Source organism: Pristis pectinata, chromosome 8 (assembly GCF_009764475.1).
Source record: "Pristis pectinata isolate sPriPec2 chromosome 8, sPriPec2.1.pri, whole genome shotgun sequence".
NCBI lineage: Eukaryota > Metazoa > Chordata > Chondrichthyes > Rhinopristiformes > Pristidae > Pristis > Pristis pectinata.
In genome coordinates, this window is record NC_067412.1 from 88,529,513 (window position 1) to 88,548,162 (window position 18,650).

The 18,650-nt window shown below is 42.6% G+C and overlaps 1 protein-coding gene across 5 annotated transcripts in view; it reads left to right on the plus strand.

The window, feature by feature from the left end:
- Positions 1–18,650, plus strand: part of col4a6 (collagen, type IV, alpha 6) — a 356,258-nt gene that overhangs the window by 237,530 nt on the left and 100,078 nt on the right. For 4 of the 5 annotated variants that reach the window (XM_052022085.1, XM_052022088.1, XM_052022086.1 and 1 more), the window contains 4 exons: positions 6,007–6,108; positions 8,448–8,501; positions 9,439–9,501; positions 18,112–18,156. In XM_052022085.1, coding sequence (XP_051878045.1) covers positions 6,007–6,108; positions 8,448–8,501; positions 9,439–9,501; positions 18,112–18,156 — 264 coding nt within the window. Of the gene's footprint in view, positions 1–5,381; positions 5,475–6,006; positions 6,109–8,447; positions 8,502–9,438; positions 9,502–18,111; positions 18,157–18,650 lie in introns of all 5 variants that reach the window. The other variant, XM_052022087.1, reaches the window with a different exon arrangement.

Below are 18,650 nucleotides of genomic sequence, written 5' to 3' on the forward strand. Positions count from 1 at the left end.
TGTGGGCCCTGTCATCCCAGTGTACAGTCACACACTATCAATACGGATGTGTCCAGTGAAGAATCTGGGAAGAGATGTTGAGCTCAGGAAGTTGCCTCTTTCAGAGGTTAATCCCACCTACCTGCCTTCTCACCATGTTCCTTTCTTGCTCTTGGAATGCATCCATCTGTCTGTTGATGTTATTGATAATGTCCACTCAGTCTTTGTCTCAGGAAACATTCCAGATCACTATAATGGCCTATGCCTTTCCTGAATGGCACACTGTTCCATTCAGTATTTACTTTCTGTCTCATTTTTTTCCCCCTTACACGAATTTACACACATTAAGATGTGCCTTCCAGCTACAGTTAGGTTCTATCAAGAGATACAAATCTAAGTGCTAGATCTCTGCATAATTTATTTTTCCTGATGGCCTGGAATGGGAATGCCCAGAGTGAATCCCTGCCCAGAGTGAATCCCTGCCCAGGAAGGTAGCACGGTGATTAAGTGACTAGACCTTTATCTAGAATTCCAGACCAAGATATTAGATTGAATTCCAACATAACCATGGGCAATTTAAATCCAAGTAATTAAATACATTTCGAATTATAAGTTAATTTTAGTACTGGTGACCATAAAGCTATTAGATTGTCATAAAAACCCCTATGGTTCACTATAGTCCTCTCAGGGAAGGTAGTCTGCCTTATTTGGTCTGCCTGTATTTGGCACCAGACTGAACAATGTAATGAATGCAACTCACTTCAGGTACTATAAGAGATGAACAATAACAGCATAGCTAGTTTTGCCCAGAGCCCATGAAAACAGAAATTAAGTAAAAGTAGGATTCTCCCATTTGATAATGTAGAGAATCATGGATACAACCAAAGGATCCCTATTCTTATTGGCTAATTTCATTGAAACAGATTATTTGGAAGTATTTCTTTGAAGTAAAGCTGTCTACCATCTGTGCTTACTAAAATGATCGAAGAGAACTTCCTCATTGCAAAGGGAGCATTATTCAATATTTCATACCAACCATCCCAAAGCCTTTCTGTCTAAAATTCCACAGGTAGCAGTAATTAATATAAAGCTGGAAAATATTAGAAAAGATTTGTGCCAATCTGGGGGAGAAAAGAAGAACACATTTCAGATCAATAATTCCAATGAGGAGACTCAGAACTTTCCTAATGTGTGATGGGCTGTGATAGCTGTCCCATTCGATTACCCAAGTTGTTATTTTGTCCTAAGAAACATTGAATTTAAAACCAATTTCAACCACACCACGTGAATAAGTGGGTTAGATTTGTACATTTCTCAGATAAGCTTGACCAGGAATTTGCACATCTTTCATTTTCTTGCAGTACTGTAAACCTCCAGCTAGTGGCAGCATGAAGCTGTCAGCTAATTCTCTCTGAGACTTAAATGTGAATAACCACATAAACTGAATTTTGTTGTTTGGTTCAGTTTGTGATGGTTTTTAAGTTTTAGTTCATTTTTGGCAAAATCAGGCTCCTCTGCTCATTAGACAAACTCCAAGTAACTAATCCATCAATAATTCATCAGCGGTTAGTGCGACGCTATTACAGCGCCAGTGATCGGGGCTTGATTCCCGTCACTGTCTGTGAGGAGTTTGTACGTTCTCCCGTGTCTGCATGGGTTTCCTCCGGGTGCTCTGGTTTCCTCCCACATTCCAAAGATGTACGGGTAGGTTAATTTGAGGCTTAAAATGGGCGGCGCGGACACGTTGGGCCGGAAGGGCCTGTTACCATGCTGTAAATAAAATTTTAAAAAAAATTTAAACATACACATGCCCCTTCAGAATTATATTTAAAAACATACCACTGTCTATCAGGTCATTACATCAATCCACTGACTAGTGTGACCCATAAGAAAATGGGTTCGGTCAGTTGCCTATAGGTACATTTTGAACGCTATACAAGTAAAACTATGCATTATGCATAGGCGACTTTTTTTTTGCTAACGTGGGACTATATTGGTGAAAAAGAAATATTTCAAAGGATCCAAGAATGCTTTGTTTTGGTTAAAATGGAACAATTCAAGCTCTACCAATAATAAAGCAGCCCAGTTCAATTAGCTGTTCTAATAGAAGATTATCGACCTGAAACGTTAACCCTGTTTCTTTCTCCAAAGATGCTGCCTCACCTACTTAGTATTTCCAGCAGTTCGCTTTTGGTTTGTCTATTGCTCTTTCAAAGGTGCATTTTTTACTCAGGTTATGAATCCTTAGTTACTAGAGGTCTTCACTGCCCTTAAAGTTTAGCTTAAAGTTAAAGCTGCAATGATGAAGTACAGCGGAAGATCAGGCACCAGGTGTTCCCCGAAAAGTGTTAGTGATTGGACAGAAGTTAAACAAGTCAGGCAGCCGACCTGTTTGTTGGGCCTATACCAACTGAAGTTTGGAAGAAGGGAGATGATCTTATTGAAGTATATAACATTCTGAGGGAGGTCTTGATGGAGTAGATGCTGAGTGATGTTTTACCTTACTGGGGAATCTAGAATTAAGGACACAGAGTAAAGGATCACCTATTAAGTACAGAGAAGAACAAATATTTCTTCTCTTGGAAAGTCATGAATCTTTGGAACTCTTTCCCCCACGGACCTGTGAAGGTTGAATCACTGAATGTATTCGGTGCTATAATAGCCAGAGTATTGCTCCATAAGGGAGTGAAGGGTTATGGGGATTAGGGGGAAAGCAGAACCAAGGCCAAGACCTGATCAGCTACGATCTTATTGAATGGCAGAGGAAACTCGAGAACCATATAACCCGTTCCTGTTCCTCCTCCTGATGTTCCCAAATCACAAATAAAGAAATACTGAAAATGCAGATATCTGACATTGAAAACGAGCAATTGCATCCTTGTTACATTGTAGGAGTTTTAATAAACACCCAGCGACAGCAGTAGGGTCACTGACTGCCTTAACTGATGCTTTTGCTCACTTCATTCTTGTTTGCTTTCAAACAGGTTGTGTGTGAGAATAGCCGAGCTCCACTGACTGTGTAATTATGTTGCAGCCAGCTCGCTGTGATTAAAACCACTTGTCGATGATGCAGTTCTCTTGTTATGAGTGGGCTTGGCAGCTCTTGGCTTTTAATATGACTCATGTCAGGCTAACCTCCTAGAATGAAAGCTTATGGGGCATCTTAAAGCACCATGTCACCGTGAACGCAGTGGGGAGCTGAGTGCTCCAGAAATTGAAACTACCTGCATAAAACTCAGTGGAGTGATGGTCCCAATTAATCACATTATATTCAGTTTGGATCCTGGCCCTCTTCACTCTCCCCCCCAACCCCTCCAGTACTCAACACAGGAAATGTAGAAGGTGATAGTGGTGAGCGTAGTTTCGATTATTGTAGGCTCTTGTATTCCTGCTCACCATAGGAGAGGGGAGGGAAAAATAACAGGCTGGTCAGCTGTGTGCTGCTGTCGACGATCGCTTCGAGTAATTTGCAGTGGTTTTGGTAGAAGCCAAGCTGCCTGCAGGAGTTGATGCGACTAAAGTGATCGAGAAGGTAGTTTTAAAGGAAATTTTGGAGACCTGGTGGGTAAAAGGAGCCACGCAGAAAAGCCTGGGTTTTGATGCTTGCTTTGTGCTTGGCCATTAGTGGAAGAGCTAGAAATTCCCATGTTTCATTGTGACATCGAAGGAAGCCATTTCAGCCCATCAAGTCCGTGCTGGCTCAGGGAGCAATCCCATTCCCCACTCACTTTCCCCGTGGCTCATTCTCCCCACATTTCCGCCACTTCCCCCGCAGATTCTGACCAAATGACCTTGGTGGTCCACCGCAAGAGAAATCTGCCAGAGTGCCCACGGCGATCTCTTTCCAGAGCTCACTGTGGATGAGGGCAATGCAGATGAGGAGCAAGGAGGGGACTGAGTACGACCACGGTCCTTCCTGTGTGCAGACAGTTCCTTGGAAGTATCTGCCCCATACGTGATGGTTAGTGATTACCAGAACCCCCTGGGTCATAGCTGTAGAAGGTGGAAAGGGAAGACAAAGGCGTAACATTGGGGTAAAAAGATTTACTGTAGCATCATGCTGGTGCTTATCGAACTGAGCAGCCAATAGATGCCAAGCTCCAAGTCTCCTGCTGCCTTTAGCGTGCATTGTGCTTTCATTGACATCACATGCTCCATGCCCAAATGTGTTGCTATTTTCGCCATGATAGATGCTGTGTGCTGAATCACCCATTGCCCCTCCTGCAGCCCATGTCCTCTGCTTCTGCAGGTCTGGCTCATGCTATGTGCTACAGAATTCTCCCGCCTCGATGCCCATGGTTGTGTGTATCCGTCCTCAGCTACAGCGCTAGGCCTCTTGTGGCAGAATACAAATCCCCACATCAACGACATCCTTTAATTCTCCTTCTATTGAAGCAACAGAAACCTTCTGTCTTCGCCCCACACATTGTGCCACCTTCCTGCACTGTCAGGTCTTCAGACCCTGATACAGTACCCAACTTCCTATCTCACATTCATCTCTTCCTCATTCTGTCCCCTTCAGCAGTCAATACACATTTTAATTCTCAGCCTTGGCATCATCCAGAGGCTGAAACCTGACTGTATTTTAATATTTCACCTTTTGCTTTTGACCTTTGTGGCATCCTGCCTTGTGACCTTTATCCTTTCCTCCTTTAGCCCAATGAACATCATCGCCTATTTAATGGCGATCTCGTTCTACTTGTCACCAATGTCCTTGACTGACGAAACTGCCCAAGAGCTGAGGCCAATCCCTGTACAAGCACAATTAACCTCTTTATTAATCTATATTTTCAAATGTTACTCATGGAAACATTTGTGAAATACTTAAGCGGCAGTATGATTAACCTTTTCACTATTTCTCACACAGGCTTTCTTGCCTTTTGTGTACCTTACTCACATGTACTTCTTTCCCTCTTGGGCATCTTCTCATGCTTCATGCCATACGGGAGGTGAAAGGCCAGGAGAGTCGGAACTGGTCAGTGTGATAATGACCGCGACTACTTCTGGCTCTGTTTAATGCATGGCACCGTTTGTCACCCATCTCTTTGTGGAAGTAAGTGGCCTCTGACGGCGCTGAGGCCTCTGTGTGACCACATTGACCTGGTGCTTTCATTGTGCCAGGAGTCATTGGTCCTGCTCTGGGCCATGGTGTGTGGGCGCGCCAACCTGGCACAATGTTGGTCCACCTCTGAGCTTCTAACTTTCAGCTTCTCTTCCCTAACCCTTTGGCTTGTCGCTGGTGTTGTTTTCAAGAATGTTTTTTTCCTCTTCTGGTGGTGGGTTGGTTACTTTGGGAATTGTTACTTTGGTCTGTAATGCACTGGAACTGTTTCTGGTACTAACCATAACTAACCTTTTCCACTCCCCTTCCCCCCTCTTCCCTCCACCTTCCCTGACCGCAGGGTGATGTAGGCCTTCCTGGCCTCCCTGGCCGCCCAGCAACTATCCCACAGGTCTCAGGGCCTGGTTTAAACATCTCAATCATAGGAGAGAAGGTAACACTTGGGAGCGAGCTGTGAACTGAGCCAATGGTGATCCTGGAAGAAATGAGGCTGGTTGAGTACTATTCTTTCCCAACCAAAGACTTGCAATCATATCTCCCTTACTTCTTAAATTAATTGATGATTCCCGCAACTGGCTCAACACCGTAAATACTGAGGCATCTTTATAATTAAGTTAAAGGGCTGCGATTTGAGTCCCAAAAGTTGCTTCTCAACTGGCCTCCAAATTGGATTGGGTTTCAACAGCTAATTGTGTCAATTGGAGATGGACGGTGATCCCACAGAGTTAACTGGGAGCCTTCCTGTTGAAGTAAGGGTGCATTATTGGTGGGTGAGCACTCCTCCTGGGCAAGGCAGTTGAGTAAAGAGTTGGGAAAAGGATGGATATTACCCAGCCTAACCCAGACTGCCGTACAGTCCAGTGCCTCATTTCTTACCACAGGGCAGCCAATGTCCCAGGTAACACTGTTGTGTCTGATGATGTAAAAAAAACATTTAAGCTTCCTTCCTGATTGCTGCACTTCAGGGAGACGTGGGTCTTCCAGGTCCTCCAGGCCCACCACCTGCCACCGGAACGCTTGAGTTTGCTAGACCAGCTGGATTTCCTAAAGGGGACAGAGGTGAAAAGGTTTGTGGACAAAATAGTGGTGGGTGGCCAGGGTGGGGGAGGATGAAAGGCATCCGTGTAAGATTGAGTTCTCCTTCCGGAGGTAAACTGGGCCAACACACGGCAGAAGGAGTGTTGGCTTTTGTCTTTGCACTCGAACGTCATGGTGAACATTATACTCATCAAGAAATTTGCTAGTGACCTTTTTTTTGCATCAGTGTTCTCCATTGAGCAGCTTCAGTGCGAGTGGCAGCTGATCTTAGGTGCCTTGCTATGAGTCTCTAATGGCAACCCACTAGTGATATCTTTCAGTGAGAGCACCAGTTGGTGCTGAATTTAGGGAAGGATCTTGGTATAGATGTGTCCACTTGTTAAGACTTGTTCTAACCATATTTCATCCAGGAATCCTACAGCCATTTCAGAGATGCTAACCTGTGAAGAGACAAATTTTCTTTGAAGTAGTTTAGGCCCATTCCTTCATAATAACTATTCTTGGAATCAAAGCATTCCTGACTTGTGATACGGTAGTGAAACCTGATCAGAGAGCCTGTTCTGGTACCTTTCCAATGCTAAACATCATTTCCTTCAAAGGAACTACACTTGATTCCTAGAGTGTTGAGCAAAGAGCCAGTTGAAATGATACATATCGTACACAAATATAAAACATTTGTAACTCACCTTCTTTACTTGTGGCCCTCAACAGAGTTTCTGCTTTGTGTCTCTAAGCTTCTCGTAGACATTCTGGCTAGCTGGACCATTGCCTGAGTTGTGGATCAGTGCTGTTCCCTCTCCTCCTGCTGAAGAATGAGAGAAAGTAAGCTGTGGCCATTCAGATCGGCAATATCCTGGCAATCTGTAGCACAAAACGGCCAAACTGTTTCATGGTATGGTTAGAGCTGTCAGGCTGATAATTTCCCTTTCCCTGAAATTTGGCAGCCTTCCTATCTGCCTGAGCACTATCCTACATGCAGAGGGGAGGCAAAGGACATGAAAGAGAGAGGAGCAGAAGGATATGATGTTAGTTGCAGTGGGGCTCGTGCAAGCACTGGCATGTAGCGATTGGGCTGAATGACCTGTTCCTCAGTTGTAAAGCTGTATGCTGTTCCATCCAGCACTCTGAGGTAGTTTGGCTATTGAGAAAAAAGGGTAATGGACTGCCCTAATAAACTGATAATCGAGGTGGAGCGACTAACCAAAGTCAAGGGACTGAAGTGCAGCATGACTCTTAAATATGAAGGTACCTGAAGATGGCCACATACACAGGTGCCTTTGGCTCCTTAAGATATTTGAGCAAGATGTCTAAACTGTGAGTACAAAGACATCTGCAGGTATGATGATGAAAACATGGGAGGATTGGCTCCTGATGGTAATACTGCTGCTATTACACGACTGGATGGTTTTTGAATGCAGAACTGCTGACTGGAGGAAGTTGGATAGCTCAAGAATGGGTCATCTTTGTAAATGCAGCCAGTTAAGCAGGATGTGGTGATGTAGTGTGCTGGATGCAAGGTTCAGACATGGGCAGAGTTCCAATTTTCTCATGGTTTGGCCTTGTCTGGGGATCCAGTCTCCCTTCTACTTGGAGAGAATGTAGTTAAGGGAAATATGTGAAGTAATTTAAATTAATGAGTCAGGTATGTGTGTGATTAGTCAATGTAATTGATAAGAGAGCCTAAAGTGAATAGAGATAATTACAAGCTGAGAAATAGCTCCTAGGAGCATGATTTAAGAAACCATTACTTCACTAAGAGGGTGGTGGATTTTGGTGTGAGATTTCACAGATCGGAGTGATCAACAGCAGATTGATGGCAAAATATGCATAATAATTTTCTTGCTTTTAGAATGGCTACATTGAATGGGAAAGTGCTAACGCATTAAGCTGAGATCAGTGAGACCCCAAATACCCAGTGAACTTGCTAATTAACCGAGAGAGGGGGAAGGTGAAGTCTGATTAGTATTGTCTCAAAATTTGGAATGAAACACACCAGCTGTGGTAAACTCATTGTTCAATTACACACGATGTTCAATGTCTTTTCAAACTGGTAGAGTACCTGGGGTCGAATAATGTTGACTGTTACCGGCCCATCAGTGACAGCGGTAGAAGGTTTTGAGCTGATGAATTCAGAATATCACAGAAGAAGTGTATAACATGGCATCAAAGCACAAAATGTGTTCTTAGCAATTAACATTTTGCCACCAATACTTTAATAAAATCTATTGATGACTCCGAGTCTATTTTAAAAGGGGGCTGGTGATGTAAGATTTCCTAAAGCAGTCCTTGAGCTGGATTTACCATGTTATTTTAGAGGTTATCTAACGGATCAGAATTGTGATGTGGCTCCTTTTCCCTCCCTTCACAGGGCGATAAAGGATTACCTGGCTCTCCTGGAAGGCCTGGATTGCGTGGCCCACCGGTAAAGTTTCCTTTTTTTTTCGGATGCGAGGCATGAAGCTTTAATAATTGTCAGTACATGGTACTCAGAGTGAGAACTGGGACTGCTTCTCTTCTGTAGATTTGCACTTCCTTTTCTGGGATCTCCTGGCTCACTGTTGCAGGAGATGAATATCTCAGTGGGGCAACCCTTTATTCTCTGGGATCAGTCTGTTGATGGTACGATTGAAATTGGGTTTGAAAGGGTTAGGGTTAGGGTTAGCACCAAGCCCTGGACAACATCACTAGTCCTAGAAACAAAGTTCCACTGTCACCCTCTGCTTCTTACAATCAAGCCAATTGTGTATCCAATTAGCTAGCTCTCCCTGGATCACATGTGATCTTACTTTCCATAGCAGCCTACTATGTGGAACCTTATCAAAGGCCTTATTGAAGTCCACATAGACCACGTCTACTGCCCTGTCCTCATTAACCTTCTTGCTTCTTCGAAAAACTCAATCACTTTCATGAGACATGATCTTCCACACACAAAGCCATGCTGACTATCCCTAATCAACCCTTGTCTTTCCAAATGCTTGTATGTCTTATCCCTCAGAATTCCCTCTAGTAATTTACCTATCACAGATGATAGGTTTATTGGTCTATAGTTTCCAGGTTTTTCTTTGCAGCACTTCTTAAGTTAAAGGTACAACATTAGCCACCCTCCAGTCTTTGGGCACTTCACCCGTCACTAACGATGATGCAGGTATCTCAGGCAGGGCTTTGGAGACCCTGATCATGTTGTTTAGGAGTGGATCAATCTAATCATGTGGAGGTTGGGTAAAAGTTGATGACACTTCAATGATCTATTAGCTGCCTACACTGAAGGCGGGCAGTCATTTTTCTTTGTGCGGTCAGCAGAAAGTCATATCATTTGCATGCCACCTGCAATATGTGATTGATGGAGTCTTCTTTTCCAGGGTTATACAGATGTGAGCAGATCAAAAGGAGAGAAAGGGATCCCTGGTCTCCCAGGCGCAAGGGTAAGGGACTGCATTTTAATTCTGTTTAACGCTGTTCATTCTCTTTCTGCTGATTCTAATATGAACCAGGTGAAGTTTTCTATCCAACATTCCGAAGATGGACCAGTTATCTTGTCATCCACCAGAAGAACCAGCCACAGCACTTATTAAGCCCAGCTGTGAGGCAAGCACTATGAAACAGCTGGTCTTATTATTCTGAATGAGTAAATGTGGAGCCTTGACCAACCAATAGAACAAATTGGAAGATCGTTGGTACAATCCTCACTAGTTTTTCTTACTGTAGGCACCTCCACATTTCTCCAATGCAATCTTGCCTCAGGCAAGAATGCAGGCTGGAAGACAGCACTTAGAAAATAGGCCCTTTGATGGATGTTCTCCCACTGGGCTAGAAGAGGCAAGCCAAGTGGTATTGACTGGTCTGACTGCTGTTTTTGTCCAGAGAGAGAGAGAGAGAGAGAGGAAAGTGTCAGCTGACACTTGGCTATGGAGAGCACTGCAGAACACCAACATGGAATTTTATTTGTGGAATGAGTCATGTTATTAATGCAATGCAGATCTTCCAATAGGAGTAACATACATTCATGTAGCGCCTTCAATGCAAGAAATCTCCAAAGGCACTACATAGGGGCAAAATTAAACAGAGAACAGATATTTAGAATTTATGTTTAATTTATGTTTTTCTTGCGAATGTTGCGGATCTGATGCTATGTGCTTGTGATGCTGCCGCAAGTAGGTTTTTCATTGCACCTGAGCAGGCGTGTACGTACATATGACAATAAGCTCGACTTTAACTTTAGAATTGGGCTGTTAGCATGAATGGACTTGATGGAATAGGAAAGTTTTGAAAGTCTTAAGAAAGGACAAAGAACTGGAAAGGTTTAAAGGAGAGAATTTCAGTCCCTGGGGCTAAATCTGTGGTCACTAATGATAATGTAGTGGAGCATAGTAGGAACCAGAGGTTAAGGAATGCAGAGCTCTCAGAGGGTTAGAAGATGGTACAAAAATAGAGAGGGGTGGGATCATGAGGAAACTTTTAACGCAGTGATGAGAATTTTAAAATTGCGGTGTTAGTGGAATGCAGACAAGTCAGTAAGTACGCGGTGATAGATGATTAGAGAACTTTGGATTCAGGTTCAGAGTTTTGGATGAGCTGAATTGGGAGATGGGATGCAGAGGAGTTGAGAATTGTGACGAGTTAGAGTTGGGGATCAGCAGCTGTTTGGAATCGGGTAGAGGCACCTTCTCGTAACTTGTGGAAGAGAGGTTTAAGCAGCTAGTAGTGCAACAGACGGCCAAGGATTACTTTTGTGTTGCTGAATAATCCAAGAATAGTGAATAAACATAGAACAGTACAGGCCCTTCGGACCACAATGTTGCGGGGATCTGATTAAGCTGATGACAGCTATTTACACTAATCCCTTCTGTCTGCACATGGTCCATATCCCTTCATTCTCTGCATGTTCATTCGCCTGGCTAAGAGCCTCTTAAACACCACTATTGTATTTGCCTCCACTACTACCCCTGGCAGTGTATTCCAGGCACCCACCACTCTCTGTATAAAAAAACTTGCCTTGCACATCTCCTTTGAACTTTGTATGCATGCCCTCTAGTATTAGATATTTCTACCCTGGGCAAAAGATACCGGCTGTCGACTCTATCCATGCCCCTCATAATTTTATAAACTTCCATCAGATCTCCCCTCAGCCTCCGTCACTCCAGAGAGAACAACCCAGGTTTGTCCAACCCTTCCTTACAGCACATGCCCTCTAATCTAACTTCGAGGAGAGGAGCAAATCCCAAAACTGATTGGGGTGGCCCAACTAGTAAATGCTTAAATCACTTTTGTGGTATGTAACATTAAGTCCTGAGTCTAATGGAGTGAAGATAGGGTCCTTGCTCAGAGGCAGTGGCCAGAGTGGGACAGAGGGAGAGTTGCATGGTAGGCAGTGAAATCAAAGAAGGAGGTACTTGCACCAATCTAGAGCTGCTGATGTATCATGGCAAACAAAGGCCAAAACTAAGAGGCTGGGAGCCATTGTAGGTTTCTTGGGTGGCGCTCTTTGTGATGGGGAACACTGAGGGATAAGGGTTAAGAAGAAGGATTGAGTGGTTTGTGAGGAAGTGTTTGCATCTGAGAGAAGCAAGGAAGGGTTCACAACAACAGTAACTGTAAACTGTTAAGCTGAGAAATCAACTGTAATTCTGGATTATATATATTAAGCTAATAGTTAACTGAATAATGTATTTTCTTCTTCACCCTTGTTTCAAGTTGATATCCCATTGTGTTGCTAAACTTTTGTGGAGTCAAATTTAATTACTAAATATCATTCCTTTCTTTATTCTGCAATAAATCATGGACATCTGTAACAAATCCATTTGTGCTTCAAGCCACTTCTGAAATGTGTGTTTCTTTATTTCCAAATACATCAAAGACAGGAACATCTGGAGACTACCTGATGAGAACTGCTTGCCTCCCACCATCCTCGTTTGGGAAATAAAGTGTGCACTGCCCAATTTTCCATCTATTTTTATGGAATATCCAGTGCTGTACAGCCACAGGTCTTTAGTCCTCACCAGCTGTGTGAAAGTGTAAGCTTAGCCCATTGTATTAAGTAAATAAGAATTAGAAACAGGAGGGAACCATCGGATCCCTCATGCCTGCTCCACCGTTCAAGTTCATGGTTGATCTTCTAGCCCCGTGCCATTCTCCAGCACTGTACCCTTATTCCTTGATTCCTCTAATATCCATGTCCACTGATCTAGCCTTTGAATGGAAACAATAATGCTTCAGCACAGAGAATGCCAAAGATTCATCACCTGATTGAAGAGGTTTCTCCTCATCTCAGTCCTAAATGGTTATTAGACCCTTGGTTACTTGGTAGTTCTGCTGTGTTTTTTGTGTCTTGTTCCATGAAGGCAGTCATAATGTATTTGTTTAGTTCCTCCAGACTGTCCTTATTTCCCATTATAAATTCACCCATCTCTATCTAAAAGGGGCACACATTTGCTGTTGCTTGCCTTCTCCATTTTAATTTCTGTAGAAGCTTTCACAGTCCATTTTTATGTTTCTCAGCAGTTTATTCTCATATTCCACCTTCCCTTGCTTTATGAATTTCTTTGTTTCCCCCTTTGCTGAATTGTAAAATTCTCCCAATCCTCAATGTACTGCTATTTCTGGCAACTTTATAACTTTTTCCTTTGATTGAATACCACATTTAATTTCTCCTGTCAGCTGCTGAAAGGCCACTTTTCCTGTAGGGTTTTTGTGCCTAAAAGCAATAGATGTTTTTGCAAATCATTTCTCTATAGACATGCCTGCACACAATTATATCTTCTAATGTACTTTCCCAATCTACCACAGTCAATGCTTTCACTTTGTTTAGATTCAAGACCCTGGTTTTGAGCTATATCGCTTTCAAATGCAATATAACATTTTATCATATTATGTTCATTCTTCTCTAATTGGCCTTTACAACAAAACTATTAATTAACCCTTTTCCATTGCATCATATTTGATCTAAAATGGCATTCTCCCAAGATGATTCCTCAATATGTTGGTCTAGAAAACCATCTTGAATACATTCTATGAATAGGTGCTGCCACCTATTTGACTTGCCCAGTTAACATGTAGATTGAAGTCCCTCATGTTGACTATTTTACCCCATCATGTGCACCTCTAATTCCTTGATTTCTGCTGTGCCCAATGTTACAACTACTGTTGGTGGCCTATAAGTTACGCTAATGTTTGCTGCTCTTTGCTGTTTCTTAGGTCCATCCAAATGGATTCTAATTCGACGTCATAATCTGCAGATCCAGGATCTTTTCTCACTACTGTCCTGATCTCATCCCTTATTAATATAATTGTCCTTTTTGTCTTACCTTCCTAAATGTCAAATACCTTTGAACATTTGACTTCCAACTTTGGTCACTCTGCATCTGTGTTTCTGAAATGGCAGTTAGATCACATCCAGCTTGTGCAGTTAATTCATCTATTTTGTCGCAAATGCTTCATGTATTTAGACATAGCACCTTTAATTTTGCCTTTAATATTTTTCCATACTTTGCCTTTATTTCATTTGCCTTATTTTGCTTACTACTTTCCTAATTTCCACTTGCTTCTTTCTCTTCTTTGTGATTTACATCTAAGATTTCCATAGTCTTGTCAAGCATGTTTAAGCTCTCCTCAATTGTTCCAGTAACCTCCAATTTCCAGGATACTGATTTGGGTCCTGCTGACACATAATAGGTCCAATTTGTACAGGTTCTACCTGCCCCAGCGCCTCAGAGATGCAAAACTTCCTTCCTGCTCTACCTCCTCTCTAGCCACACATGTATTTGCTCTTTCCTATTTTTGTGCTTGTTATTACGTGGCTCCAGGAGTATTCCTAAGATTGCTACCTTTGAGATGTTGCTTTTTAAACTCTTTCCTGGCTCTCTAAAGTCCGTTCACAGAACCTCATCCATTTTTCTGCCCATGTCATCGGCATGTGAATGGATCACAACTTCTTGTTGTTCACCCTTCCCTTTCATGCTGCTCTGCTTTTGTCCAATGAGATCTTTGACCCTGGCAGAAGGGAGACATCATTCCACCCTGGAGTCATGTCTGTGCTTACAGAAGTACTTGTCCTCTTAACTATTGGATGTCCTATTACTATTGCTCTTCCACTCTTCTTCCTCCCCTCCTGTGCATCTGAACCACTTATGATGCCACACTCCAATCTGATTGTGAGTGAGATGGACTCAGGGGCTGCCTGCATTGCCTACTAGTCTGTTTGGTGGCTGCGCAATCCTTCTCTGCCTGTACATTCTCAATCTGTGATGTGACCACCTCTATACATGAAGTTCTCAGCCTCATGGATCTACCATAGTGACTCTGTTGCTGCTCTAGCTCAATCCCAGAGTGCGAGTTGCTGCAGCTGGAGACACTCCTTCCATCTGCAATTGTCAGAGCAAGTGTGGTACAGGACGTACATTTCACTTGGCTGAGCTGCCTGCTATTCCTTGCCTTTACAGCTCAGGATTTATAAAGCAGAAAATACTCAGCAGCTACTCACCTGATGTCACCTAATCAGTACTTTCCTTCTGCTAAGTTCACACTTTGAAATCACTGCTGGTTTTGTGTCCCTCTCTGCTACTGTCCAGATCCACTCCTACTCTCGCCAACCTATCGATCTATATACTCTCTCTTATTGTTCCTTACACTCTGTTGCCATTGAGATTCACTGCATATATTTGTATAAATTTCATTATAGATCCCTCTGCTCCTCCACACTGCCCAGAATCTTGCTATTAACTTTGTACTCCGCCTTGGAGTTAGTCCTTCCAAAGTGTACCACCTCACACTACTCCAGATTGAACTCCATCTGCCACTTCTCAGCCCAGCTCTGCATCCTATCAATGTCCCTCTACAATCTTCAACAATCCTCTACACTATCCACAACACCACTGACCTTTGTGTCGTCTGCAAACATCCCAACCCACCCTTCTACCCCCTCATCCAAGTCATTAATAAAAAAATCACGAGAAGCAGAGGTCCCAGAACCGATCCTTTATTTTATTTATTCATTTTTCAGCAACTGGCCAAAATTTATTTCCCATCCTTAATTGCCCTTTAGAAGGTGTTGGATGATTGAGCTCCAACAACTCTCGGGAAGCTCTCTTGAATCACTCTAGTCCTTCTGTTGAAAGTGCCCCCACTGTGCTGGTGGGTAAGGAGTTATGGAATTTAGACCCAACAATGATGTAGTTAAACATAGAACATAGAACAGTACAGCACAGAACAAGCCCACAATGTTGTGCCGACATAGCTAATGCCTCCAACCTACAGAATGCCCATATCCCTCCATTTTCCTCTCATTCATGTGTCCATCCAAGCTGCTCTTAAAAGCCTCCAATGACTGTGCCTCCACCACCCTATCAGGCAACGCATTCCAGGCATCCACCACTCTCTGAGCAAAAAACTTACCCCTCATGTCTCCTCTGAACCTACCCCCTCTCACTGGTAATATATTTCTAAAGTAGGATGGTGTGCCAGTTGGAGAGGAACTTGCAGGCAGTGGTCTTCCCATCTGCCTGCTGCCTTTGTCCTTCTGTTTGGTAGGTCTGGGAAATGTCAGGGTAACTGAGGTGAGTAGATGGTACACACTACTGCCACTGTGAACCTTTGGAGGAGGAAATAGACATTTAGGGTTCTTGTGGATGTCAGTCAAATGGGCTGCTTTGTCCTGGATGGTGTCAAGCTTCCTGAGACTTGTAGATGGAGGAAAAGATTTGGAGTGTCGGGAGGTGAGTCACTCACTCCAGGACACCCAGCCTCTGAACTGTTCCTATAGCCACAATTTGTATGTGGCTGGTCAGTGGTGAACTCATAGGATGTTGATGGTGGCGGACTTGATGATGATAATATCATTGACCTTCAAGGGTAGGTGATTACATCTTGCTGGAGATGTGGGACAGACGCTGCAGAAGGTTACTCATCAGAATTGAATGATTCACTATAGGCACTGTTTGACCACACTATGCGTATAATTCAGGCACAACATAAGCACCAGCCCAAAGCAGATGGAAGCAATAATTCAATGGATAAACAAGCAGACAATAGGTGTTTACACAGTCAGGCGCAGTGATTAAATGCAGTAATAAGCTATGGTAAATGTTCACGGCACCAGAAACGTAGGCATCACATTCATTTTCAAGCTAGGGTTACAAGAGCTCACACAGCAAATTTGGAAGCTTTCCTGCAAGATGCCTGAACCTCCTGACCCAGAGCAGCTAGCGGTGCAGGTGTATATTAAGTCCGATCCTGTGGAAAGTACAGTATGATATTTAAGGTGCATTTTGGAAGAGCATGAAAGTATTATGTATGGAACATTGTGTTTTTCCAGTGCTGTAATCCAACATATCAATAAACTTCCAACAATAAAGTGTGAACATGTTTTTGTGCTTTAACCAGAATAATAAAATTAGATAGAAACAGGCTGTTCAGAATCCTCAACAGGAGCAGGAATCCAAATCCTGTGTCCCACACTATTTCCCTGACCTCTTTGTCAGCTGTGGTTCTGTGGATGGCTCTCTTACTTATGCATCAGAAAGTTTCAGAGACTTGAACATGCAATCCGGCCTGCTTCTTCACTGCAGTGCCCAGCAGGTCCTGCACTATTGGCTGAGATGAGACATTAAACTGATGGCCTGTCTGCTCTCTCCGGTCAACAAAAGAGATTGCTACAAAGGAGGAAAGTTGTCTCACAGTGACTTCCCCAAATAGTTGTTCAGAAAAACAACAATCAAATGTATCAGCTCAGACAGCAGTTGTGGGGCAGGAATTTTCCTGGCAGTTAGGAAAAATTGGAAAACAAATGTTTTAAATTGCAGAGTAGGGTGTGTGTAGAAGTCAATGTCTGTGAAAGAGTAGAGCCTGAAGGAGATGGAATGATTCCAGTGGTGGTGGTGATGAATACTGATAGGGGAAGGTGAAGGATTCTTAATTACAATTGTTCTGTCTGAAGCAGGTGTAAATGGAAGGAGAAGAATTAGGACAGATCTGCAATTAAAAATCACCACACATTCTCATAGAACATAGAATAATACAGCACAGGAACAGGCCCTTTGGCCCACATTATCTGTGCTGACCATGATGCCAAATTAAACTAAACCTATCTGTCTGCACATGATCCATATCACACCATTCCCTGCATGTTCATGTGCCAGTCTAAATGCCTGTTCATGGATTCCATTCACCCTATATAAGCCCCTCATGATTTTGTACTCATCTATAAGGTCACCCCTCAGCCTCCTACGCTTCAAGGAACATAGCTTACCTAACCTCTCCCTATAACTCAGACCCTCAAGTTCTGGCAACATCCTCATAAATCTTCTTGGCACTGTGGTTGGTTCTATCTACTGTAATGCAAATGAAAACCCTAGATGTTGCACATAAATATGGGTGCATATCGTGCAATGCCCCATCTCCAGGTTCCCTTATGCACCATTGTCCATGCAACTGAATTTTGAAAGCAAAATTCAACACTGCTGTTATTGTACTTTACATTTAGTTACAGCAGCTGAGGATGAACTGCTCAACGTGTGTTTTCCATTTCACTTCGCATATTCATCTTCTGTTTATTTTCCTAACTGCCAAAAAAATTCCTCCTAGCAAGGAATGTGTGGTAAATGCTGTGAGAGTTTTTTTGTGGTGAGGCATTATGCATCAAGGGCCTAAACCAAAGCCAACTCCGTCCACAGAGTGAAAAGAAATTGACAGTCCACTAAATTATACCCTGCATTAGGCTGGAGCTGCCAACAACTTAGATCTTAAAGACACACTGGTGAGTATTTTAAATGCTTCTGCAATGTTCAAAAATGTTTAAAAACAAACAAAATTCTAAAACAAAAAAAACTATAACATTTTAAAATACTTTCAAATACCTTTCAACAAAAAAAAATGGAAGTTTGTCATATATTCATATAACAACTCCAAGGTACAACTTCTAAACTAAAAAGGCGAGGAACAAAAGGCGTCTCCAGGGTAATAATTGCCCTTCTACCTGGTATATCCATAATCTGCTATATTTTGAGTGGTTTAATACTGACACATTCCTTACTCTACCACAGGGAGTTTTAGGCCTGGATGGACCACCTGGGATTCCTGGAAGGAAGGTAACTGGCCTTCTGAGTATGTGCATGTGAAATTACTTGAATTATTATGTTAAACGAATTGCTAAGTAATGTTGTATTTTCTCGCCTTTATACCCTTTCTAAATGCCATTGGCTGCCCTTAATGATTCCTCAGGACAACTGAATAACTCTGTAAAATTTGCAAGTGAAAACTTAGAGAACCTGCCTCTGGATTTTATCCATAAATTTCTTCACATCACAATCCAGTTTGGAGCAGTCTGTATCCTCTTGACTTTCTTACAGTTTCAAATGTCATTGAACATCTGTGACTCACAGTCAAGTAATTTTATCCAGATATTAATAGTTTTTTTTAAAAAAATCAAAGCAGGTAGTTAGCGTAGAAGTTAACAAGGGAAAGAAGATGCATGGAATTATCTCCCAACTAAAGTGAAAATGTATCTCTTGTTATTGAAATATTTTGTGAAGTTTGGTTAGTACATCAAGCCTGAGATATTATGATTTCCCAGTGCTTCTTC